Consider the following 27733-nt stretch of genomic DNA (forward strand, 5'->3'; position numbering starts at 1 on the left):
GTAAAAAAATGTCACAGTATAGTAATGTTTAAAAACATCAAAACAAGTCATAGTATAGTAAGTAATAAAACATCATTAAGGCATAAAAACGTCATTGTATAATAAGGCATGAAAGTTATAAAAACCTCATAGTAACGTAAGGCATAAAAAGTCACAAAAACGTCATAGTATAGTAAGGCATAAAACGTCATAAAAATGTCATAGTTCATGAAGGAATAACAAGTTATAAAAACGTCTTAGCATTTAAGGCATAAAAAGTCATAAAAACATCATAGTAGAGAAAGGAATAAAAGGTCATAAAAACGTCATATTCATTCCTTCATCCAATCTTCATTAGGGACACAGCTCATGGGGGGGTTGGGGGGGTCATCCATAGAAAAAAATACCAACAAACAACACAAAAAAACATAAAATCAACTCCAAACAAAGAACATTCAACAATACTCATACAGGTTTCAACGTGAGTGGTTCCACAATCTTGATGAGAACCTGATGGAACTCAGTTCAGGGTTGGTTAAGGCTGAAATACTACCATAGTATAGTAAGGCATTAAATGTCATAAAAATGTCATAGTTCATGAAGGAATAACAAGTTATAAAAACGTCTTAGCATTTAAGGCAAAAAAAGTTATAAAAACTTCATTGTATAGTAAGGCATAAAACGTTATAGTATAGCAAGGCATAAGAACGTTGAAAAAATTAATAGTATAGGAAGGTAAAAAAATTCAAAGGTGTCATAGTACAGTACAGTATAAAAATTTCAAAAAACTTAATGTAGTAAGGCAAAAAAAGTCATAAAAGTGTCATAGTATAGTGAGGCATAAAACGACATAGTATAGTAAGGCATAAAAACGTCAAGAAATGTTATAGTATAGTAATGCATAAAAACATAAAAACAAGTCATAGTATAGTAAGGCATACTATTTGTCAAAGAACGTCATAGCATAGTAAGGCATGAAACGTCACAGTATACTAAGGCATATAATGGCATACAAACGTCAAATATTGTTAGTTATAAAAATGTCATAGCATAGAAAAGGCATAAAAACAATAAAGAATGTAATGCATAAAATGTCATAAAAACATCATGGTATAGCAAGGCATAAAAACGTCATACTCTTGTAAGGCTTAAAATATCATAGTATAGAAAAGGCACAAAAATGTTAAAGAATGTAATAGTATAGTAAGGCATAAAAAGTCATAGTATGGTAAGGCATAAAAAGTCATTGTACAGTAAGACATAAAAGATGTCATAGTATAGTATAGTAAGTCATAAAAAAATGCCATTGTATAGTAATGTCATAGTATAGTAAGGTAAACTCTACACAGAAAGGCCCCAGGCCCAGGAAGTCATAGTATAGCAAGGCATAAAAAAGTCAGTTAGAGTTGCCAATTATCTAAATGTGCATGTCTGGACTGTGGGAAGAAGCTGGAGTACCTGGAGACAACCCACCCAGGCACATGGAGAAAATTCAAACTCCACACAGAAAGGTGCCAGCCCTTATAGTAAGGTATACAGAAGCCATAGTATAATAAGGCATAAAAAGGTCATAGTATAGTAAGGCATTAGAGGGTTCAAACCGAGAAAGTACTGACAGTGAGGCAACAGTTCTAACCACCACTCCACCATGCCGCCTCTTATATTGAAGGGCATCAGCTGTTCTACAATCCAGTTGGCCTATATTTACTTTCTATTTACAATATAACTTTTCCTTTGTCATACTAGTGGGCTGATTTACAAAACAGATCATGTGTGAGATATAAGTCATACATTTCCACATCATTTCAACAGTATTTATATATATTTATACATATATTTATACATATATTTGTCGGGGATGATGATATCCTGGTGAAAGGTTGTGGATAACTAAATAATTTGTTTTCTATTGCCCCTGCCGGTAAGAAATCCATTTCACATTCAAATCAGTGGGAGTAAAAAAGTAGGCCTCCCTTGTTGTTGCTCTGCGTCCAGGCCGGATCACATGGTAGGATTTGCGCATGCGCGAGGGATTAGCCTCTGATGGAGAGAAGATGCCCACTGCCATCGTCCCTGTGTAGCGCAGGAGAGCTACAAACCGGTCCTATCGCCGCAGACACCCCTCGCTCTGTTGTCTTTCAGCACAGCTGCATGTTATAGCCTGACACAAGAAGCTCGATGTCTGTGGCAAATGCGAAACACACTGTCCTGAATCCGGTAAGAGGCTTATTATCGTTATTATTATTATTATCTACATCAGCCCTGTCATGCCATCATGCAATGATCAATAGACCCTCCTGTAGCTTATAATGCAGCTAGAAACTCTGTGCAAGTCGCTGTGTTGTCAGCATGTGTCTAGACACGGCCTGCACACCCGACTGCTCCATGTATATTCTAGACAATGGATGAGGCTCAGAGGCGTTTCATTTTAGCTCCCTCATTTTAGGCAGCATGTCATCAGTTGTTGTCAGTGCAGGTATCCAGTGCTTCAACGTCAGCTCTCCACCTCAGGTGATCCCATACACAGGGCCCATACCTGGAGGCCTGCACCCTGGGGAGATCATCATCATCCAGGGCACTGTGCCCCCAGATGCTGACAGGTAAGGTTTATTGAAACCAGATAATAAACCGAAGATGTGTGGGTTATGATATGTCTTTCAATCTGATTAGTAAACTCAGCATTTAATATTTTTATCAGGAAAAACTTTAAAATGCTGTCTTGCCTACTTCAGTGGTTCCCAAACTTTTAAACCACAGCACTCCTTCCTATTTATTTTCTTTTCTGTACCCACACTCACAGCACCTACACACTACCAACCTTTTCAGCTAAAATGACACCATAGATATCTAATGTAAAGGCCTTTTCTCAATCTTTCTGAAAAGAAATATTTACCTCAAATTACAGGGAAAAAATGCTCAGTTTTATTTTTTCAATTTCATGCAATTGTTGCCTTGTTTTTAGGAGGTGAAACATTATGAAAAATATACTATATATTATATATATTATATTATATATATATAATATAGCACCTTTGGCCCATACTCAAGGCGGTGTCTTTGGCAACACCTGGTCTATTTGTTTGGACACAGTGGAGCATTATCTGATCACCAACAAGATGATGTTAAGAATTATTAAAGTTATTAATTGTCCAAAATATTTCTCCTCAAAGATATGGCTTTTAAAGGAATTTCTAATGACGTGAGCTACAAGATGAGTTTGGTTTAATTTTAGCTCAGCTATAACTTATCTAATCATTGCTTCTGGAATCATGATTTATTCATTTATTTATTCATTTGTCAAACTAAAATAATAAAAGTCTTAAAACTACACTCTGATATCACTGTATAAGACATGGCCACTAGATATAGTAATAATGCAGGACTGGCTTGTGTTATTAATATACTTTAGTGATCCAAATTCCCTAACAAATTAGCAGTTAATCAAATTATGAAAACCTTATGACACACAGTGAACCTGGAACCTTTGGGGGTCTAGGGCTCCGGGGCAGTTCCTGGCTTTGCCTTGTCTTTAATCCAGCCTCGGTCTGCGCCCTTTCTGCAGGTTTCAGATTGACCTGTCGAGCGGCTGCAGCACCAAGCCGCGCTCTGACGTCGCCCTCCATTTCAGCCCTCGCTTCAAAGGCTCGCCCTGTGTGGTGTGTAACTCCCTGCTGCAGGAGAGCTGGGGCAAAGAGGAGACGCTCCATCAGCTGCCCTACAAACGCGGAGCGCCCTTCGAGACCATCATCCTGGTGCATGATGACGTCTTTAAGGTCAGTGAACCCATGCTGCTAAGGATGAAGGCATCGACAGAGTCAATGTTGTACCTATAAACAACAAAAGCATTTACTAATTTAATTAATGAGAAAAAACAGGGTTATAAAATATTTGTCTCCACCCATAGGTGGCTGTAAATGGTACTCACCTGTTGGGATACAAGCATAGAATCCCACTCAACAGGGTCGACACGTTTTCTATTTCTGGGAAAGTCAGGGTGCACGCTATTGGCTACATCCCAAACTCAGTAAGTACAATCCCACCCCTTATTTTTCTTTATTTTTTCTTCACAAGCCGGTTAGATGTGTGCTACTTTTATAGATACATCTGTTTATTCATTTCTAAATGTGGCTTTTCTCCCTCTTAGGCAATATATTCAGAATCAGGTGACTTGGTGAGTTTTTCCTTTTGCGTCATCTACATAAAACCCATCTGCCTTAATGAGAATGAGCCCAGTATCTTGTGATGCTGCTAAAACTGGATCACACTTCCTAAATGACTCCCTTGTTTGTGCACTGTCGACCCTTCACTTCAGCGTGCTGCACTCAGACCTTTAAACAACACCTCTAGTTTATTACAACCTGTGTTTGATTCTGTGATAACGCTGTAGTCACTTAAGTAATTACTAAGATCTGGGTACACGTCTGCAGCAAAGTCCAGTCAGGCAAGAAGCATGAGCCTTCAGGCAATCAGAAAAGGTTGTAAATACAGTTTAGCCTGATAATCCAAACCTCTTTATATGGAGGAGAAACGCAAAGTGAAAGTACTTCTTTTTATAGATAACACGTTGGGCCTTATCTGCACTGCACATGAAACGCCGAAATAATAGCTGCTTCAGATGTGAACACTGAATGCTTTCTTATTTACATTTACACCTACATATTGTATACATATATACTATCACTCATACACTCTCGCATCATATTTCAGTGCAGTCATGTAGAGTACATACACACATAATAACATGTTGTTTTTTATCCTGAATCTGTTTTGTCCACCTATTTGTTTAGCTGAATTTAAAAGCCTAACCGGGGATACTGGCTACAAATTAGCTTCAGCTACATGTATATACATTATATCTGTTGCATTGGTTCTCCCTGTGTAACAATTCAATAAAATGACAAGAGAGGGCTTTAGAGGGCTCAGAAATAGAGCTGCAACCTTTAGTCGATTCATCAATTAGTTGACTGACAGAAGGTTAACTAAGTAAAGATTTTGCTAATGAATTAATCATTTTAGTCATTTTTTTTCCAAACAAAAATGCCAAACATTTGTTGATTCCAGCTTCTCAGATTTACTGCTTTTGTTTATGATGTATGATGCAAATGTTGTATTTGGAATTTTGACTGTTGGCCAAACAAACAATCTGAAGATGTCACCTTGGACTGTGGGAAATTACACTGGACATTTCTCAGTATTTTTCATAGATCTCTCTCCAAATTATTCAACTGAATAACCAAGAAAATCATCTGCAAAAAAAAATGTGTCAGCAGTTCTGTTGTCATTTCAGAGCCTCCCTTACAAAGGCAGCATACTCAAAGGACTGAGCCCAGGGCAGCACATCACAATCAAGGGACAGGTCAGCATGTATCCTCACAGGTAAAATGACAAATTAACTTCAACATGACAAGTAAAAGCAGTGTATATGTATGTTACTGATTTGTTTGGGCTACTAACGCAAGTTACATTTATCTCCGGTAACTCCTCCGCTTACAACAGACCAAGCAACATTTCTTGTCTAAAAATGTTTTACCTCTTATCCATGTTTCTTCCAGTTTCACAGTAAACCTCTGCAACAGCAGGACGGAGAACATCGCTCTGCATCTGAACCCCCGCATGAAGTCAGGGGTGTTCATCAGGAACTCATACCTGAGTGAGTCCTGGGGTCAGGAGGAGCGGGAGCTGCCCTTCTTTCCCTTCTCGTCAGGGGAGTACTTTGAGGTAGGATCCATCTACAACTTAACTTTACTTTGAAAGGGTTACGCTGTCAGTTGTACTGGACGTTGATAACACTGTAGGTTTTTAATATCACATCCTCAAACCATGATGTTTCTCAGTATGTTTGTATATTGAGTTGTGACTGTTCCTCAATGGGTTTTTTTTTGTCGTTTTTGTTTCAGATTCTCATCCTCTGTCAGCCCCATCAGTTCAAGCTGGCAGTGAACGGCTCACACTTGTTTGAGTTCAGACATCGGGTGCAGGACCTGAGCAGCATCAACCAGCTGGAGATCATGGGAGACCTGGAGCTGACTGATGTTAAACTGTGGTGACTCGGGACTCTAGACATACACAGAAACCAGCGTTACAGACACTGTTGTGTTCTGGTTATCAATGCTAAATTAGCTTAGCCACAATGACCCAGATGACTTTGGGTTTGAATTTCAGGTCCAGTTAGTCTCACAGCAGCCACAGGTCAGTGATCTTAAGCTAGTCTAGCATTTTTGGTGGCCAAGGACCATGAACAGGTCCTACCATAGACTAAATGATCCATCTTTCCAGCCCAGGCTAGAGGACTGATGCATGAGAGCTAGCTGTGCTGGAGCATCAGGCTGTGAGCCCACCATGACTGTTTACAGCTACAAGTTAGGTTTGCCTTGGTTAATTTCTTATACTGTCTCTAGTGCATCTCTGCTGTGATACGCCATTAGTGCGTTGTATAATTAAAACAGGAAATATATGTACATGTCAATAAGCACTTAATTACTGGCTTTGTTTAAATGTCATGACAGTCGGTAAATACAAGCAATGAATGCAGCTGAAGGGCTCCATTTTTTTGGAGCAAGGCCCAATAAAGACTAATTTATTGTACAGCTAATTTAAATATGTTCAAAACATCCTTCATAATTACTACATAATTTGTAGCGGTTATACTCTCTTCATTTGGGGTGGCAATGTTAAAAATTTTTAGTATATGGTCAGTTAATATTTTCATCTCCAGATTTTTTAACATAAAATTTAACTACATGCCCAGTTCTGCATTATTTCAGTCAACTTCATAATCCTCAGGATTCTTTAACATATGACATCGCCCCGCATACTTGACATTTAAATCAACTTATCATGTGATGGTGCAGCAGAACTCAAGCACAGTGCAGTACAGGGTCAATTTAAAACATAACTATTTAAATAACCTAACAAATACAGTTTTTTGCAATCTTTATGCAAGCTATAGAGTATACTAGAATCCTGCATATGTGACCTTCTCTTTTCTCACTGTTCCCCCACTCCTGCTCCAAAATGAGAGGAAACATCCCAGGTGAAAAAAAAATGTAATCTGGGATATTTAATTTCCAATGTTACTGGGGGTCTTCCGTTTTTTGCATTGTCTGTTGTAATTGTTGTAATATATGTATGAAAAATCTTCCCTATGTATCATAAATGATTTAATAATAAATAAATGTGTTACTATTATAATTTGTTTCAAGTGTTTGTGTCTACATGGTTTTATGTTAGGTTGTTTAGAAACTTTCTACTTTTAGGTTGATTAAACTGAAGCTGCTACAACTCTTATTTAGAATAAATGAAAGAAAAACTGCACTTTCACCTGCAGTACTCATGGTCAACCACAAGGTGGTGGAAGAGACTTAAAAGTTGGCTGCCTTTTATTACCCTGACACCTTCACCAATCACCATCTGTCAGTGAACTCCAATCTCTTTTATTTTGGTTGAGGAAACAGTAATTCCCTCTTTAAGGCAACAACAAATCACTTTCAGTAATAGTGCAAACTGAGTCCTTGTTTGAGTCTGTACATCTCTCTCAAGGTTGGTGCCTGAGGCCTTACCAGGACCTCTGTCAGGATGAATGGGAGACTGAACGGCCTAAAGAACATCTTAACCTTGTTTGAGCATCCATAAACATTCATCCGACAGGCTGGTTTTTAAATCCGTCTCATTTACATCAAATGACCACAGGCACTGGTCACAAGATGAACTTAAAGGAAATGTCATCACCACATGACTCACATTAGAACATACTGTTATTCCCTCTAAACCTGAATATTAATGAAATCATATCTGATAAAAAGTTGGTGTTTTATTAACATCCACAGGAAATAAAATAATTTGTAAGTTGTAATAACCATGGTATAATACAACAGTCTCTTATTTTTTTTTTTAACATAGAAAAAGCAGGATGATATGCAACATGATGACATCAACCATTGCACTGCTGAAAATGTCCAAGAAAAAAAGGCAAAAGACACAGTCCAATCAGCAACAGGCAAGTAGGCTAAAGTTTGTTTTACAAAAAAATCTGTCAGACCTGTGATCCATTGACAGAAATTCAGCCTTCTGACCAAAAATGTCATGTACTGTCTCAAAACATGTATTTTTTGCTTGAAATGGCTCACAGACATACGCCACTTTGAAAAAGAAACTCCCCTGTCCGCTCTCCAGGAGCTAATGGATTACGCTTCCCTTGAAGTTAAAAAAAAAAAAAATAGGAGAGGGAAGCCTATGTCTGAGTTGTCATACGCTCCACCACACAAGGAACCATCTCTCCAAGTTCCAGTGGAGAGATTTGGCAAGATAGTGGCTGAGGACTGGAGAACTGGTTTCACTTCGGTTCAGTCATATTCCACAGTTTCTAGCAGCTGAATTTAAACCACAGCGTTTTTTTTGTCAAATGTTAAATTCAGTGCGAGAGCGATGTGGTCCAAAAGTGGCACAGAAGAGTTTCATGGGTTGGATTCATGTTTTCAGGAGGGAGGCGGTGGGAGGAGGGGGTATATATCCCATTGTCAGACGGAGCTGAGCTTTACTAATCCTCTGACAGAGTCCTCGTGCAGTGAATCCTGACTGGCTGGGTTGAAGAAACTGGCCTGCATGGTGTGGCTGTGACCCATGGGGCTGCCGCAGGGAAGCATACCTGGAGGTGAGGGCACTTCCTCTGGGGTAAGAAAGTGGTGATGGGCCAACGGCTCCTGGAGGGGGTGGCTGTGGTTGTGTGTATGGCTGTGTCCGTGGATTGGTAACATGTCGGTGGCCTCGTGGCAGCTGAGGCTGGGGGTGGACGTCGGAGGTGTTGGCTGGCCGAGGGGGAGTGAGGTGCACGGGCCGGCCAGAGTGAGGGAGGTGCGGCCGGGTAAAGAGCCTCCGTTTTCAGGGGAGGCCGTCAGGATGACTGGCTCGCTGCTCTGCTGCTGGAGGAGAGGTGTGGCGGCGGCCTGCAAAACGAATTTGGTGCTCTGAATGCACTGGTCTTGGTCACACTGAGAGAGAGCAGCAGAAAGCACAAGGAAGAAAGAGAAACAATATGGGAGGGGATGTGAAAGTCAAAGAGATAGATAAGATGCCAGAGGTGGAAGACAGAAATAGAAAACAAACAGGAGAGAGGCAGTGTTGAAAATGAGATGGAGAACAGGAAAGAAGAAACGAGACAGTGGATTAAGGAAAACAGAGTAAGTGGGAAGACAACAGAGGAGGGGACAGTGATTGGATAAGGGAGAGAAGAAAGAGAAAAAGATGTTAGTACCCCTTTTAGAATGCAGAGCCACACAGAACCCGCACCAGCTTGTGCATCTGCCCCAGTAAAAACAGCTGAAGTCAATACAGAGTTGGAAACACAGGGTTATTAAGTCACTGCTTCATGGCCTATTGATCTCTACTGCCTTGCTTTAGAGTGCAAATCACACGTCTAAAACTGGACCACAGTAACTGGGTTAGGACACAAAGAGTCATCAATACCACACATTAGCTACAGGGAGTTTAGCTTTAACCCCATTAGCCCTTTATCACCACAGAGCGATCATGTGCATTAGAGACCAGTTACAGATGATAGAACACTAGTTGTGCAGAGGTGACAGGAATTAAAAAGCCATATAAACAAATAGGAAAAGTACTTTGATGCCTCTCCTCCATCCCACACCACTCCCACAGTCTGACTGACAAGAAAGTTGAAACACTAAGATTTTTCCCAGGCATCTCACCTTTCTGTCTCAATCACACTGACCTAAAAAGAGCAGATTGCAGATGTGATTTAAACAGATGTTCAGCTACCTTTGACAGTGGAAGAGAAGTAACTCTCAGTATTATCAATCGTCTTATCAGCCGCAAGCATCAACTGCTCTCGACTTATCGTCACCTTTACAAGCCTGGCTTCTCTCCAGGTTGTTGAATAGACTAACTGGAGCGAGGGTTACCGGACTGAAATGACAGAAACGTAACTCGCTGCCACGTTAGCACACAGGTACATCACCAGCGCTCTGTCCTTTAATTTCTATTTTCTGGCCCGCTCGTGTTTTATAAACACTCAGTCAGACTGACTGAGCTTTGTCAATCCCCCACAGCACACACGCACATGCACACACAAGGAACACTATGTACGTAGACTGCTGATAGACTAACCTTGGATAGCAAATAGCAAGTGAGGCAGCACAGGCTGTGTTGTGGTTGGCTTTCACACGTAATGGAGATGACACAACAAGGTTCCTCATCAAAAATTTTATCCGGTATTTGTATTTTATTCTTGGCACTTATCACAACTTCTTGACTGAACAAACATGGCTTATCAAGATTACACCATTCTAGTGGTGGATAATAATTAATAGAGAAAGAAAAATATCACATATAAAACCACAGTGGGTCTACAAACACAACATATGTAAAGGTAATAGATTTTCTGTTTACAAGCAAAAATGTCAAATTCTCCTTCAAGCTTCTCAATTATAAGGGTTTGATGCTTCTTTTATATTGTTTGAACATCTTTAGATTTGGGAGTGTCAGTTGGACAAAACAGGGAGTTTGAAGATATCCCCCTTGGACTCTGGGAAATTGCGATGTCATCATTTTTCACTTTTTCTGACACGTTACCGACCAAATAATTAATTGACAATGGAAATCATGATTAGTTGCAGTCCTGCTCTCCAGTCTTTTTGTGCAATCCAAGTCAGTGTGTGCAAGACTTTCCACTTCAGACCCTTCAGTTCACCAGCCAGCCACAATTGTAAGTTTATTTCAGTAATTGCAATGTCATGAAGAGGATGCATCCAACCTTGTAAACAAAATGAATGAGCTCCCAAAGATGAAACTTTTTATGTTCATCTTTTAACATGTCTCAAGATGAGGTAGTTGACTCCGGCAACAAGTTGGGAGATTACAGTCATTTATGTTATTCCTGACAACAGTACCACTGAGCAGGTGACTGTTAATACGTTGTGCATTCTTCTGGGTACTAAGGTGGCACATTTGGTTGAACTGATCTGAGCAAGAATCTACTAGATTTCTTACCATTATTTCATTTTTTATAAAACAGACTAAACAAAGTCTAAATATTGATTATATCCAGCTCAAAGAAACAAGCTGGGTATTCTGGGTGAGTGTAACACCCTCAGTCATGCAGCTGAATGTAAGAATACTGATTGACTACTCACTGAACTAAGAGGGAGTAGTCAAACTGAAACAAGGCTGTGGAGAGTCACTCCCTCATACCTCCCTATCAGCCAGGAAATGGTGGTTGATCAAGTTGCCCTGTGTGTGTGTCTTGTATAAAAATAGTTTGCAGCTCACAAAAGGAAAAGGACAGAGAGAGAAAGGAAGGAAGGAACAGAGAGGATAAATATTTACAAAGACAAATGCAAATTGTGTATCATGAGGTTAACAGACCAAAATCAAAATTATAACAATATATTTTCTGAGTAACACAGTGGTATCTACCATGCAGATATTTTTGGTTTTATTTACACTAGAAATGACAGGAATTTTGTTTGTAATGCACATAGCAAATCCCACACATACCTGAATTGAAAGAGGACTGCAACAAACAAAAGCAAATTATTAATCTGTCAGTTTTTCTTTTAGATGAATTGCTTCATCATTTAGTCAATAAAATGTCTCCAGAGCCCAAGGTAACGTCTTCAAATGGCAAGTTTTGTCCAACCAACAGTCCAAAACCCAAACATTCAATTTTTAGTTAAATAAAAAAAGAAAAGCAGAAAATCATGGCATTTGACAAGATGGAACCAGACAGTGTTTGGCATTTTTGCTTGATGAATTACTTTCAAAGATTAACTGAATATCAGAACTGTTAATTAACTGTTAATTTTTTATAAACTAATGGATTAACTGACAAATTATTCCAATATAATATGAAAAATTTGAGATAAATACAGACCCTGACGCGCATGGAAAGATACCTATAGAGGCCAGTGAGAAAATCTATTGTTTGTAATTTGAGTGAACTGACCCTTTAACTGAAGGCAACAATCACTGCTTTCAGTCAAATTGTATCTATTTTCCCCACGTAAGTCAAATCCCAAATGCAGGTTTTATGTTATCGAGGTGTTATGTGACATCATATCACACAGAGTTACCATGGCAACCACTTACAAGGCTTCTGCATACCAGGCTGTCGTTTTAAGCTGCATCACAGACAAAGTACCTCAGAAAGAAACAGGGCTTTCGTTGCCTGAATGTAAATGCAGCCTCAATGCATTTGCAAACACAGAACTAAAAAAAGACAGGATTAATGTGTGAGAGACACCAGCCAACAATAAAACTGAACGCTATAAACACATATTCTGTTTCCTCAGTCCTACACATCTCTACACCATGTCTCAAATGACAGATCGGGGTGAAAAAAGTCACCAACCTGATGCAAAGGGGATTCATTTTCCCGTTCAGCTAAATCCAAACACTGATTAGTGGACTAGTTGGTGATAATGGCCATTTAAATATACTTATAAATTATTTTTGCTCATTAATTTCCAGTTAAAAAGGGTAAATGCCATCTTAGCTTAGATTTTTATTATCTAAGCACTTATTTTATGCAATATGTCTGATATGGACTTTCCTTTTCTTGAGTTGACATGACACAAATTGCAAGATATAAATGGTCGACCTACTGTACTGTACTTTCCACAGTCAGTATAATCTTACATTAGAGGGGAATAATGGCATTACAATTGACATAACATATGAATCAAGTATGATACATTTGTTCCAACTGCTCTGCTGTGTCTTTATCATCTCTGTGTCTCACACACACTTGAAGTACATTCACACGCTTTCTCTGAAGAGCACCCACCCACACGCTCCTGTAGTAAACAGACAAAAGTGATAGGAGACTTTTACTCATCGTGGTTTGAACTATTCAACTAAATCAAACCAGCAGCTGCTTTAAAACCTACTTGAAAAGAGTCACCCCTGATGTGCCCCCTACGTGGCATGTTACAGAATAACAAACTTATACGAACCACAGAGCTGTGTATCAGTGTGCTGATAAAATGGCCAGCAGCCGGCACAACAGGACAACTCTAGCTGCTAATCAGGACTGCTACAGTAAACAGATGGTAGTTATTTCTGAATGTGCTAACATAGGGGGAATGTTCCTATGGCTCTCAGCCCATTACAATTAGTCCACACATTCAGGACCTGAAGACAGATGACATTCATGCTCGACATCTCAATGAGAACGAGCAGGATGAGGTCGAGTTTGGATGAGAACAACAAGATGGCTGTGGCACAGAAGGAGGGCGCCAGTGAAAGACATATAGTAGCTGTGTGTGAATGGGTCTTAAATCTAGCATGTAATGTGTGAGGTAAACAGCTAAAGTGAACAACAGGAGACTTGTTGCCTCTATTCAGGCACCGGAGAGAAGCTGGTCAGTGAGGTCAGAACAATGTCCTCTTCACAACACGAGCTCTCCCAGGGACAGCTCAACACCGCAGAAAATATCTGTTTGGTGTACTTTCTGTTTCTGAGGTTGCATGTTTGCACAAAATGGTCTTATTCATTAGACATTATCTCTCTCTGACTCCTGCTCATTCTTTTTCTTTGGCCCACAACAAGACTTGGATTATCAGCATGATGAGAAAACACACACAAAACCCTTAATCTTACACATCCTGGTGATGAGCAAACCCTGTGACAAGGGAACGGCTCAAATCAGGGACGGAAAATCTTAACAGCTCAATCTGTGATGCCACCTCAGCACCAACACACACAAAGGATACTTCATAGCTACTGTTGACCTGATTTACAGACAACATGGAGCGACACATGCAAGACTGAGAACATCACTGAGTCGTTCATTGCCATCCAGAGCAATTTCATCAGTTTCAATCTAAAGGGATGAGAACAAACTAACTGGCTTTACTTTCGCAGGTTTGGATACAGTGTAGTGTTTGTGATTCTGCAGTATGTTGGAAAGACTAAGAATTAAGCTACGTTGTTGAGTTGTCCAGTCTAATCCTTAAACCAACTGCAAATGTTTACAATTACAAACCGAAACAATCAGACACAAAATAATAGACAGGATGCCTGTAGATTCAATTCCTCAAACTGAGAAGTTCTGCCTCAATTTGTGAGAGATGAGTTTCTGTTTCTGGCAAATGAACAAAAGACAATAACTAGAGATTCACTCTGTTAGACAGACTGCTGTCAAAGGTGCTTTGTCTCTGTGTGTCATGCTGACCAAGGCCTGGTCTTGCAGGTGTCACATTAGGACCTGGGTGAGACCGGGTCAGAAAGTACATAGAAAGGACCAGTGAATTTAGACGACTAAAAATGTCTCTTAAAATGTTGGTTATGAGCCAACACTAGAATGCTATGAACATCTTAGATCCCTTATGACAACTCATCGCTCGTTGACATTTTTACTTCAATAAACTTATCAATCTGATACACCTGTATCTTTGAGAAAAGACGAGAGTCAGAGTCAGTATCTTACCATGTGGCTCTGCTGAGACTGGGTGGCCCCATACATAGTGATGCCATTGGTTGGTGGCGCCAGCTGTGGTGTGTCTGATTGAATAAAACCCCGTCTGTCAATTAGACTAGTGAGAGAAACAGAAAGGCGAGAAAAGGAGAAAGGCGTTTTTAGTTAGCATTCATTCACAAATATTACACAGCAAATGCTATTACCAACTAACAGATCAAATACCGTAGAGTAACTTAACCCAACAGATCCTCAGGAGCCCTGAGAGGTCTTTAAGTACAGATGTACAAATGAAACTGTCAGTCACCTTTACTGACTGCACCAGCGAGCTAATAACTACAGCCAGGTTGAGTCAATGTTACTGTAAGTGGAAAGGATTAGGATACTGCAAATGAGCTTGTGTGTCAGTAGCTGCGGTTACATGCACAAGTTTTTTTCATTAGAAAATTGAAATTGTTGTGATTGAAGATTTTTTTTTTTTACATGCACAGACGCATTTAATCAGACCGGCTCTGTGACAAGCACAAAAGTCATGAATGCATCATGAGTAGAGAAACATACATGCATTTACGTCAAGATGAAGGGTATGCACAGAAAGAACACAGTAACAAGGTTAAATCTTTTACGTGGTGCAATTTTTCTTTTGATCTGATTTTTTGAAAAGATTTAAACAGCAACAGATTGAAATTTCAATCATTTTATTGTGACTGAGGTGTTGATATTGAGCATTTGTAGTCTCTCTGGGCTTTCAAAATGATTATAATTTGAATATTAGTCTCCTTGTAAAAAGCACCTAGTGATACCACACTGTAGAAAGTTGAGTGCAATATTTTGTGTTGTTTCCCAGCCTCAGTATTCAAGTCTTGACCATGCAAGACACAGCGAGTGCACATACTCATTCTTCCGCTCACACACACACACACACATTCACACAAACACAAACACAGAAAATCACAGGTTTGTGATAAATCACTGAGGTCCTGCTGTGGAGCAGTGGAGTGAATCATTGTTTCTGTCCCAACGTTAATGCTGCAGAACCCTGACACAGCTGGTTAGATAACAACCTGCTGAACTCTAGTGAGCATTGTGTGGTCATTGGCCAGATATGATGATAGTGGCTATTTATCAGCCAGATGCAGGTTGATCTGACACAGAGCAGTCCCTACCCCCCCCCCCCCCACACACACACACACACACACACACACATACACACATACACACACAGAGCTAGTGTAGGTGTTAAACGGTGTGAGCAGGGTAGTCATTTAACAGAAAGTGTGTTGACAGTGAGCTCCGGTGGGACTGAGCTGGATTCAGGTGGAAATGGTTTCATAGAGACAAACTCTGGGAACCTACAGCAGTGGCTTGGGTTGCTGGTCATGAATACTGGAATGTCTGCAAATGTGGTTAGGAGGAGACAAGCATAAAAACATGTAGGGTGATGCGTTAGAAAATGTGAGTCAAGGTCTCAACAGGGAATGAAATGCAAGAGGCTTTTGTCTGTGTGTGTGTGTGTGTGTGTGTGTGTGCGTGTGTGTGTGTGTGTGTTTGAGAGGCAGTGTTGCTTGCATAGTCCGAGGCTGAGTTGAAACATTCCTTCCTTACTGGTGGATCCAGCTGTGTGATGCCTGTGGCTTGCCACAAACACACACACACACACACACACACACACACACACACACACACACACACACACACACACACACACACATGGCAGCCACCTGTGCACTGAGGACTCTCCTCTACCACCCACTGGAATCATTACTGTTGACTTACAATTGTGATGGGCAGAGTACAATGCAGCCAAATATATTGTATAAATATAGCAGGTAAAAGCATCTGTCAGTGCTCTTCTTATACTTTGTATAAGCGTGTATGCATCGATGGATATGTTCAGTAACTTGGAGGCACTGCATGCATGAGATAAACCTCTGACTGTGTGTTTCTCAAAATTTCTGTTTGTACTAAGTTAAAGCAAAATGCGAAGTTAAAGGCTGCGACTTCCAAACGGTAAGATCTGTTTGTGATGACTTGACAGCGTCAGTGTGAGAGTTGTATCTTCAAAGTGGGTACTGGGGCTTGTAAAGATCTGAGCAGACAGTAGGTATTTCTGTCCTGTGGGTAACCATGAGCACATTTCTAGCCATGATGGAAAAAACAAAAGAACATTTAAAATCAGGAGGACCAAGAACTACAGCTTGTCAGATGAGTAATGAGAATTTCTGAACAAAATGCTGAAGTGAAAGAAGCTGGGAGGGAACGTGCAACATGTACTGACATTTATAGTCACATGGTCATGAGAATGTAAGCTGTGACAGTTGGCCTGTATTTTTGTTAAATCCATGAACAGCAAAAGTGTGAAATCTAATATATCTAGCCAACTTTGATCTTGGATTTGGTTAAAATGAGCTTGAAATCCTTTCTGCTCTTGCAGTATCTTAGGAGCTATGTATAGAGAAAAGACTGCAGGCAGGCTCATTTCAAAACAGCTCCTCACATCAAAAGGAATCTTGACTAACTGTTCTATTTTAGCCTTTGGACAAAATGGAAAATTACAATGTAGGGGGAAAATAACAGGTGCTGTGACCTTTTACAGAAAAGGTGAAAATTACTGAATGGGATTCTCAGAGCAGTCTAGGACAGGGCTTACATATCATCATCTGGGCATGTGGCAATACATAAGTCACCTCACACGTCATACCTCGGTGGCAGGGGTCCACACAGTGCTGCACAGCAGTTGGTGAAAATATTGCCATGGCTGTAGGGATTATGGTTGTCTTTCCCTCTTTTAGAAGACCACGAACCTTTTATCTGGAGGAGACCACACATCATCGTCAGTCACAATTTCCAAGAGACTCTGCTCATCACACAGATGATGATTGTGTAATGTGTAGTATCAAACCCATGACCTTGGCCTCAACATGCAAACATGCCTGTTTCTCTTTAATATCTATTAATCTATCTATTATGGTGCAAGGTCATTAATACCAAAATTGCAGTGAAAAATTATATAAAAACAAAAGATACTTGAATTTTACACCTTGTAACAACTTGTAAAACCAAGATAAAATAAAATATAGGTTATATGGTTTTCATTTTTCTCTCATTATATGCAGGAAAAAACTAAATATTTTTCTAAATTCCAATTCCCCAGTTGTGTAATTGTACCTTTATATGTACCGAAAACTGCAACTAATAAAGAATACTTATACTACTTCAGATCCACGCTGAAAAATAACTCATACTGAACTGTAAATGGATCACAAATTTCAGACGTGTGTAAAGCTGATATGGGAAGTTTTCATAATGTACTTACTTAGGAGGTCTCATTATTTTGCAAGGTACATTTCAAGTTATGTAACTTGTGGTATATGCTGATGTTTTTTTCATGTTCATACTCACATCTTCATTGGTGGTCTGGTTGGAGCTGATCAGGTAGGTATGGAAGCCTGAGAGGCCCACTATGGACCAGACAGAGAAGAAACACACCACCACCTCCAGCACAGTGACACAGTGAAGTCAAGGAATAAACATCCATCACAGTTTTTATTTAATCCATTCTTACATTCAGTGAAACAGACAATAATGTGAAAGTCCATATAGAAACACACATCATAGCCAGCATGGACGAAAAGAAAAAACAAAAACAAATGGCAGGAGTTCTGACGGCTAGCATACTGACCTACAGCCTCGGGGCTGTCCTCCTCTTGCCAATAGTTCCTAGTTACCAGTTCATTTGGCTGGGAATGCAGAACACTACTCATTTTCTCTGCTCCACATAAAGCATGAAAAACAGACATTGTCCAAGATGAACCCTTCTGCCTTTACAAAATGAACTAGAGTTACCCTGCACAACTTCTCAGGATACAGTTTCTAAAAGAATGTCGTTCATAAAATAAAATCTACAAATACAGACACACTACAATTTCACTATTTAGCACTACAGACAAGTGCCTGTGGGCATATTGAAAAAAAAAAAAAAAAACTTGGTAGGTCAGTACAGTACATACTCAAAGACCATAAGTCAGTCTGTTAAACTGTACTGTAAAAATCAAATAAATACCTTCACTCTCCTCTTTTCTCTCTTTCTCTCCTTCTCCTCAGCAAGGACAAAACATGTCATCATTCACCTAGTACAAAGGACGGCTATGACACTATCGACTGCAATTCCCCTTTATTAAAGTCCTGATGGACACAGGCTGTTATCAGCTTGGCTTGGCACACGTTTCTCTGCCAGAGAAACAGTTATCTCAGTTGGCCATAGAAAGAAGGGCAGACAGAGACAGTGCCATGACCCTGTGCTCTCCACTTGATTTGTGACTCAGAAACAGCATTAGGTATTATTTAGCTTTGATCACTTTGGATTCTTCAAACTTGCTCGGATCCTGGTGCAGATTATTGTATTATTTAGGTGAGAGAAGAAATCATTATTCTTCACCAGACTTAGACTGTCATTATAGTCAAAAGACAAAATAAATTTCACTCTTTACTCAGTAAATTTAAATAATGATCTTGGGAGACTGCCTCCTACCTTTACTGCCTGAATTTATAGCTAAAAGGTTGAGGTCAAATGGCGTGAAACTCAACTGTCCTGCAATGACAAAATAAAAACGACTGACTTACTTGGATTTTCCACGGCCCATGTGATCATCAGTAATGTTGTGCTGAAACAATAAGCTGACTTACAGTGTATTTGTGACAGCTGTAGCTTAAGACGTCTCGCACACACTTGGCATCTATCACACAGACAGACACACCCGCGCTCATATCAAATCTCACTCACGCAACATCTCTGTAGAGGGAGGGGCACAAGCTAGAGCCAGATCAAATCAAAGACCGACTGAATCAATCGGCAGAGACAGAGAGTGGAGATGCCTTGCGTGTTGCGTTAGCCCGATGGAACAGGACTAATCAGATGCACACCAGTCATGCAAGTACTGTAACTCCACAGAAAATGGCAGGAGCAACAGATGGAAATGCTTTGAAAAGGCACGTCATGCAAATTAATTCTGACCTACAGAGTATCCTGTATGGGCAAGTCAGTCTGTGTCATGATGAGAATAATTAAAGTTCAGCAGAGCTGAGTGACTGAAAACTAAAACTATAGACAGACAAGTTATACATATGGAAAATCAAGGACAGAGAGCAGCAAAAATTAGACATCCACACTTTAAACAGCTGTGGTAAACAGTAAAAAGTCAAATTTCAGTGAAAGGATATCTGGCAGGGCTTTCTTTAAGTGCCTTGAGGAACCCATTTTGATGGGAGCCTGCGAAGAGAGAAAGACAGTGTTTCCATTAGACACAATTTACATTATATACACACTATCTCACACAATGGTGCATATCAGCATTAAACAACACCACCTGAATGCGGGAACTCTTTTTTTTTATTTTTTATTTATTTTTTTAAATCAGATTTTGGGTACTACACAGTCTGGAGCCATTACCTGCTGCAGCCCCTCTTTTGGTTATAGTTGAGCTGGGCAGAACGTGTCCACTTAAACTGTTCCAATTTAACTTCCAAGTGTGAAGAGTAGGAAGACAGAGCCAGATAGGATAGATAAGAAGAAAGACCAAAAATCAAGGGTTGGACAGCTGCGTGTGGCTGTAGCAAACATCTCTGTTGCTCCAATCAGTCAGATTGATCAGTTAACTTCACCTTTTAATTGCAGCTGAGCAAAATACAACACGTGGGGATAGATAGTGCAAAGACATGTTCATTTTAAATCACTGTTCACAAGATGAATTAAATATTGGGACAAAAGGGTGAAGCTGAAGTAAGCACTGGACTGGACTGTAAATTTGATTTGAGGCTTGGTCAATGAAGTTTTACTTATGCTGTACTGTATGTCTACTGTAAGCTTACAACATGAACTGATTACTAAGTCACTGTGATGTTCTCCAACTTGGTCTCAGCCCCACTAGGAGGGGAAAAAATACAAACCAAAGAACTCAAACTGCTGTGATGCCCTTTTGCCAAATCTGACAGCTCTTGGACTCAACACAGCATGGTCACAATCAAAGAGAAGAGAACAAGCTCAAAAGAGTTTTAATCAGCACTACAATTTTCAAACAGCTAATCTTGGCTCATATTTCGTTCCCAGAGTAACACTGATGCACTGACTGTCATTTATGCAAACACATGTATGTACACACACACACACACAAACACACACGCGCGTACTGATGGGGAGCCCAACAGTCCACTGCGTGCTCCCAGCTGGAAAGATGGTAACAAGCCAGAACACTGCAGCTTTTCACAACGCCCACTTACAACCTGCTGGCTCGAAAACACGCCAAGCACACAGCCAGGAGGATTGTGCGTCTATGTGTGCGTGTGTCTGTACCATGCCTGAGAGCACACGTCCTTTCCCCCTCCTCCCAGCTACTTACGTAAAATGATGTGTGTGATGACAAAGGCGAAGATGAAGATGGTGAGGAAGGAGAGTGAGAGGATGAACATGTAGAAGAAACGGTAGTTCCTCCTTCCCACGCAGTTCCCCACCCAGGGACAGTGGTGGTCAAAACGCTCTGCATGGACAGAGAGACAGAAAAGTTTATTTTGGATACAAGGACACACCTACAGGGTTTTCCTTTTATCACATCACATTGCTGTCACAGCAATACTTTCCCCGGTCTGAAGTCTTTGTCATACACATGTGCTCAATTAAAAACCCCTTTAGAAACCTGGTTAAGAAGATTTTATTTAGAAATCTCCAGAATACATCTAGGTATCCTTGTTGCCCGATTAAGAAAACCAGGCTCCCCATTTACAACATATTAAAAAAAAATAAATAAAAAAAATAACCAGGTTACTTAAGTGCATGTAAACACAGAGTACGAACCCGGAACTATGGGAAATCAGGGGAAAAGAGAAGTGTCCCTCTGGGTCTTGGCATAACAATATATAAATTTTTCACATAGTGCAAACTGGCTTTTTATAGGAACTAGCTAATAAAAGTTACAGGCCTGCCAACATGACTGTGTATGGCTGAAAAAATTCCCATCAAAGTGGGACTGCGCAAGGTTGAGAGGGTGAAAGAAGCACTTTGCTGGGTCAACAGATAAGGCGCCTCCAGAAAGACCTCAATATAAGAAGGTTTGAGGACGTTTGAGGAAAATGAAGACAAAGGACAGGTAGTAAAGTAAAAGTGTTGTTCAGACTGTCATGTCCCTTCCATAGAGATCATACAGCTAGGAACGCCTGGGGTTTTCCAATATGACACACTGACCTGAGCCTGTAAGCCCCTTTGGTACTGAGTGTGCAACTTTGTGGAGGTGAACAAAGTGTTATCATGTAGCACAGATGAGACTCTTTAATTTCTGTTAGGTGAATAAAATGTCTTGTAAAGAGAAATATATTCAAAATACAAAATATGTATCCGAATGCAGTCTGAAGTTTACAACTACTTTTACATTTAATGTGAAAGACTTTCAAATGAAAATTAGTCAGTGGTATCTTATTAATTAAAAGAATCCATGAGCAGCTGCAGGACACTTATCATTTCACTGACTGCTTGGAGAGTGGAGAGTTTATTGTTAGTGTGTTTTTTTTTTTAATTAGACCCCACTCTGCAGTCCTCTGGACTACTAGCTGTGCACGGTGGTAGCTACTTAACTAATTAATCAGAGACATTATTTGTTTAGTGAGGTGAAATGACCTGCTTTTGTCTTCATTAATCAGTGCATGGTTGAAATGTGTCTGGGAAACACAGCCTCCAGTTAGAAAGGGGACAGCTACTATTAGTCAAATCTGATTATGACCACAGCCAGCCTCAGTGGTCATTAATATGAAGTGACCAACAATGCGAGGAGAGGATAAGAGAGACTTTTGATATTATCCTGTATGCACAGTATATGCAGGAATCCTGAAGTTGAATTCAACACATTTTAAGACCTTTAAGACATTTTCAATATATCTTAAGAACTCAATGCCACTTTGAGCTGTAACCGGTTACGTCATCTTAATGTCACCTTTAACTTACATTTGCTATACATTCACGTATAAGTATGAAGTATGAATACAACAGAATTCAAATAGGCCAAGAGGGAAAAAAGCTCAAGAGAATAAACTGAGTGACTAACCCAAAAGCAAGGTTTATGATGGATGAAAGATTTGTGGCTGTGTTTTAATTGTTAAAAATACATTCAAAAATACAAAATCCTCTGACTGACAGACTTCGGGCCTGGTGCCACCAGTTATAGAGTTGATATAGTGATCTGATATACGATTGTGAGTCGGAGAAAATTGACCGGATGCTCTATGCCGTTCCTGTGTCTGACTTCCTGCCTGGCTCAATCCGCTTTTTAGATTGATGGGGCTATACAGCAGACTCCCACAAGTATAAATAAATACATTTTTGCAAGCTGTTAGCATAGAAACCTTTTGGACAAATTGGCTATTCACAGGAAAAAAATATATACAAATGGTGATTAAGATGTTTTAATACTTTTTAAAGGTCTAAATTTTGGCTAAATTGATTTATTTCCTTTTTATACTTTTTAAAAAGTATGCGCCCTGGTATGTGATCATACTGTCCTATTCTTGAGTGTCCATGTGGGATGTTTTAACAATGAGCTAAGAGATCCACTGATATTCAAGAAACGTAAGGATAAAATCACTCTAAATAATGACAGAAGCACGTCTGCTGTTTTTTCTTTTTAGATCATCTGTCAATCTCATTATCATGAGGAGGCAGCAGTAGCAGAAACAATATATACCAGGTGTAGCACATATTTACTCAGTAGCATTTCCTTCTGATGATTATTTTAAAGTAAAACCAAAAGCTTGAAAAAGCAACTCTTCTAGTTTCACAGCGATCTAATATATTGTTATTTATGTGCAATAATCTTTTAATGTATTTCATTGTTTGCTTACATATCAATATAATTTCCCCAAGGGGATCATTAAAGTGTCATCTAATGCTCTGTAATTAAGCACATCGGAAAAAATAAACAGCAAACAGACCTAAAATCACTCTAGAAATCAATCACCAAATCCCAACCCTCTGACCACACATAAACAAGCACCAATGTTTATGAACACTTACAACTGGAATTTAAAAACAAACAAACAGTCAGACCATCTTGTCCTGCTGTACATGCTGTAAAGAAAAAAACAGCACGACTGCAAGAGAAGGGAAGGGGAGTGGTGTGTGTATGTGTGTGTGTGTGTCATTATTCTGCATGCTCATAAGCTTATTCTGTCATAGAGGAAGCACTTGTATCTCTTTTTCGTTGCCATTGTGATCTCCATTTCCAGCTTAAGAGCAAGTGCCAGTCCAGTTAGTTACTAATACTGGTCATTGCAGACTTAGCAACCACGCTAGGGTTATTAAACCAAAATAAATAAGATTTCCCATGACTTCCAGTGTTTGGAGATGGGAAGAAAAATATTATTTTTTATTATACAGGCACAGGATGTAATTCACTGTATTGGTATTCATGCAGTTTTGGCTTCATAATGAATGCTGCACTGACTGAGTCCAGATTGCACTTTGGGGATGTGGAGCCATGTTGGGTGGAGACCTGGATCTTTGAGATCAGGCTGAAAATTAATTCTTATGAAAGGGACACTAGCTACAACTGACAATCATAACTGGAGTTCACTCACACCCACCTGCAGTATGGAGAGTCCAACTATGTCTGTTTCTCATTTTTTATTTCCCACCCATCTGTGACTCTATGATCTAAATATATTGTCAAACTGTACAACCAAGTGTCCATGTTTGGTCTAAAAAAGCCTTTGAACCATCTCCTGTGATAATGTTGGTTCAAGTCCGTCACTCATTTACTTTTTCTGGTTTTAGAGAGAGGATATCTACACTACTTTATGTTAAAATTTTATCAACAACTGAGCCTCATCGGTTTAATTTATGAATGTAACAATTTATTTAAAATGTGCACAAATCCACCTTTCTGTAGCGACATACATAGACTGTTTGTGAAAATGACTGCCCTCCCCTGTTTTTGTTCAACTGCCAGTCTGTCCTCTTTCCTGCCAGTGTGCATCTGCTGCATCTGATTACCACCTCCTCATCTTTTTTCCTGTGTTTACTACTTCCTCATCTTTGTCTCACAAATTTTCTGCCGGTTCCACTTCTGACAAGGAAACAGACATTCAAAGGAGGCGTTGTCTCTGATGAGTGAGCAGCACAAAAACCCTGATGAGAAAGATACAGACACACAGGTTTCTGTATCTCTATCTCTATCTTTTAGTAATTGCCTAGCTGTGCTCTTCGCTTTGTCTCCAGAGACAGAGAATGTGGTTGTGAAGAGCAGCAAAAATCAACCATTATGCTGCTGTTTTCTTTCTGTTCAGTCTAACTATTCCCTCCCTCTCCTCTGTGTGGATGCCAATCCCTCTAAGTATATGTAGTGTACATACCCTGTAGGTATGAATCACAAACTCAACACTTGTTGTGAGTGTAAAGGCCCCAGTTCCGTGGTATAGAAATGCTGATCATCTCAAAAAGACCTACATACTAGGATTACACTGATATGGCATTTTGCCTGTTTATCATATCTGACCTTGTATGTATTTTTTCATACAAGGTCAGATATGATAAACAGGCAAAATGCCATATCAGTGTAATCCTAGTAATCCTAGTAATCCTTATTAATATTAATTAATTATTAACTGATAAAATTCATTATAGAGAACACTGAAAGCAAAAAATGCAAACTCACATACAGAGAACATCCTTTTCACTCACCCACACAGTTGTCACACAGGCTGCAGTGGGAGGCACGTGGTGGTCTAAAGATCTTGCAGGTGAAGCAATACTTCAGTTTCACTGTCTGGCCATTGATAACCACCTCCTTGGTCCTGGGAGGAGGCCTGTAGCCCGTACTGCCATTAGCAACATCTGGCGAAAATAAAAGAGAGAGAAAAACATAAGAGATACATAAGAATCAAAATCAAAAAAGACTTGTTACTGTACCTTGCTACTGCGCTAAGTAGTATTCTTTGAGTTTCACCAGACGCTAATGGATTGCCATATACATTACTATTTTGTGCATGTGGCATAGGTGATGCAGGTGTGTCAAGAATAGTCCAAAGGCACAAAAATACAACAAATGCAATAGAAGTCAGGAGTCAATCATCTCCACCATATGAGGAAAATACCACAGTCAGAGTGTAGGCTATAATAAATGTAATATGTGACAAGGTAAAGACACTGGTTTAGACTCAATACTGAATGCCTGAAAACATTTTTAACAATTACAGTATGTTACAGGTTATAATCTCTTTACTTTATAGCCTAGTGAATGCTTTTACTCTGTATGAAGTCTAGCATCACTGGTTCTATAAAAACCTCTTCTTTACATGCTGGATGGATAACACAGCCCAAACAACAGACAGCAGCACTCTATATGAAGGTTACTGCAGGTTACTAATGGCCAGAAAATGTATATTTGTAATGCAGTCTTGTCTTGCTGGAGTACATGTCTTTCTGCCTTCAAAACCCAAAAATATAACAATCTACAATGAATTTCATGCTTGAAACATTATTTCTTTGGCACAGGGAAACTGAATTTGTAACATCAGCAGTTTGAGGCACTTATAAAAAGGTATAAATTTTGCATTTCTTTATTTATAAGAAAAGCCAGTTCAGGTTGTCTACTTTAATTTGTCTTGGGACTGATGAATCTCAAAAGAGATATGGTAAGGTGGAATCTTTACTGATCTGCAATTATCCTTTGCTATGATGAAAGGTAGATGTCACGATATCAGTAGCTTAAAAGGCTTGAACATGGACAACCCACACAGCTCATTATTTTTAATTAGACCCACCATTGTGGCTCTTTTGCATGAGCTACACAGATTCTGCCTCTGTGTGTCAAACCAGAAAGAACCTTTTGTGCAGCTGATAAAACACTACCACCCTAAAACTCGTGGTCAATAGAATGAAGTCAGTGGTTACAGTTCCTAAAATTGCAATCCAGTCCAGGTAATATTAACCACAGTCTGGAGTTGAACATGCACTTAACACCGCAATCCTCAGACTATAATACAAAAAAGAAAATGGAGGCAAACTGCTTTGAATGGTTTTTTGGTGGAGTAAGACAGCGGTGATGACAGGCTAAATGGTAAGGATGAGAGCGATGATAGTGATTTTCAAGCCATAAAAGGTAGAGCCTGTATCCTGTTATTGCTCCGTTCGCTTTGAGCACTCTCACGCACCATGAGAGCAGGAGATTGTGTGTGTGGGAAGATCATTTTGAGATCATTTACACAGAAGCCCATAGCATTGCTAATAGAGTGGCTTATGTGTGTTAGTTGGAAGGGGGGGCATAGAGAGCGAGAGGATCGTGTGGGTGTGTGACATTTCTTAAGGAGAGCAGAGGAAACGCAGCCAGTGAGTTCTGTTCTATTGAATTCGTCTCTCTTGTGATCAATGCCCAATGTGCGCTCTCCTCCCTCTGTTCTTGTGCTCTCTCAGCAGACTCCACTGGGGGAGACGACGAATGAGGGGAGTGTGTGAACAATTCAGAGCACAATTCAGTTACCATAGTGTTAAGCAACCAGGAGATGTCACATTGTCTAGGTATTCATAGTGCAATAAAACGTTTTGTAACATTATACCATCAAATCAGATACAGAGCTAGGACGAAAAACTATAGGGTTCTTCTGAAGCATTAGGGGAGACATCTTGGAAGCATAATCTGGGATCTCCAAAAATAATGTAAGATATTTAATGACATGTTTAAGTCATATTATAGAAACAGTGATTAAAAGCAGCTGAGTGGGGAATTTTTTTTTAATTTCGACCTCCTAGTTGTGAATCCAATTTGGAGATATCAAGGATTCTTAATAGCCACTATACTTCCCCACAAATAGAGAAATTGCCCCAAAATTGGGGACAAACTGGCTGCAAAGCCACTGCCTCTGCCAGTAACATCTTAATAAAACCAAACAGTAACACTAATACATTCATATCAGCTAATTATCCTGAAGCTATACACTGTTTTGTATCTTGTTTCACTTGATAATCAACATTTATTATGAAATTATCAATATAACTAACTTAGCCATGGTTTCCATTTGTTTCCCTTTGTTAGCAACACTTTAAATTCAAGTGAAGGCAGACATTTAGCAGCAAACAGGTCATCTTACTGAGCTAGGAACATGAGTGTTATCATAAGTACTTGCATACTGGCCAAAGTAGACTCTGTACAAAATGATTTTAATTTAAATGAATCAAGAGAATCACTCATGCTCTCCTTACTGTAGAAAATAATACGATAAAAAAGTAGCAGTATTTCTCATTTGGGAATGAAATACTATAGCTTTTTTCCCATTGGTTAATGTCTTAA

At 39.6% G+C, this 27733-nt stretch overlaps 2 protein-coding genes across 3 annotated transcripts in view; one reads left to right on the top strand and one right to left on the bottom strand.

The window, feature by feature from the left end:
* The first annotated feature begins 2046 nt into the window (after nt 1-2046).
* LOC111225327 (galectin-8-like) lies at nt 2047-7114 on the top strand. Its single transcript, XM_022750120.1, has 8 exons — nt 2047-2196; nt 2491-2579; nt 3542-3752; nt 3884-4003; nt 4124-4150; nt 5267-5355; nt 5532-5697; nt 5877-7114. Exons 1-8 carry the CDS (start codon nt 2158-2160, stop codon nt 6024-6026), a joined length of 891 nt encoding a protein of 296 aa, XP_022605841.1. The 5' UTR covers nt 2047-2157; the 3' UTR covers nt 6027-7114.
* A 467-nt stretch (nt 7115-7581) lies between these two features.
* LOC111225328 (probable palmitoyltransferase ZDHHC14) overlaps nt 7582-27733 on the bottom strand; it is a 55794-nt gene continuing 35642 nt past the window's right edge. Inside the window, exons 4-10 of one of the 2 annotated variants that reach the window (XM_022750122.1) lie at nt 25129-25281; nt 20807-20944; nt 19632-19680; nt 17814-17916; nt 17113-17222; nt 14424-14529; nt 7582-8921 (exon numbers count right to left, since the gene is read on the bottom strand). In XM_022750122.1, the coding sequence (XP_022605843.1) occupies nt 8496-8921; nt 14424-14529; nt 17113-17222; nt 17814-17916; nt 19632-19680; nt 20807-20944; nt 25129-25281 (1085 nt within the window). In that variant the 3' untranslated portion in view covers nt 7582-8495. Of the gene's footprint in view, nt 8967-14423; nt 14530-17112; nt 17223-17813; nt 17917-19631; nt 19681-20806; nt 20945-25128; nt 25282-27733 lie in introns of both variants that reach the window. The other variant, XM_022750121.1, reaches the window with a different exon arrangement.

Source organism: Seriola dumerili, unplaced genomic scaffold (genome assembly GCF_002260705.1).
Source record: "Seriola dumerili isolate Sdu_G_001 unplaced genomic scaffold, Sdu_1.0 BDQW01000149.1, whole genome shotgun sequence".
Classification (NCBI taxonomy): Eukaryota; Metazoa; Chordata; class Actinopteri; order Carangiformes; family Carangidae; genus Seriola; species Seriola dumerili.

Coding starts and splice junctions, on each gene's coding strand:
- LOC111225327 (XM_022750120.1), top strand. CDS start 2,158: ATGTCTGTGGCAAATGCGAAACACACTGTCCTGAATCCG. Junction 2,580..3,541: donor GTGCCCCCAGATGCTGACAG/GTAAGGTTTATT, acceptor CCCTTTCTGCAG/GTTTCAGATTGACCTGTCGA. Junction 3,753..3,883: donor TGCATGATGACGTCTTTAAG/GTCAGTGAACCC, acceptor CTCCACCCATAG/GTGGCTGTAAATGGTACTCA.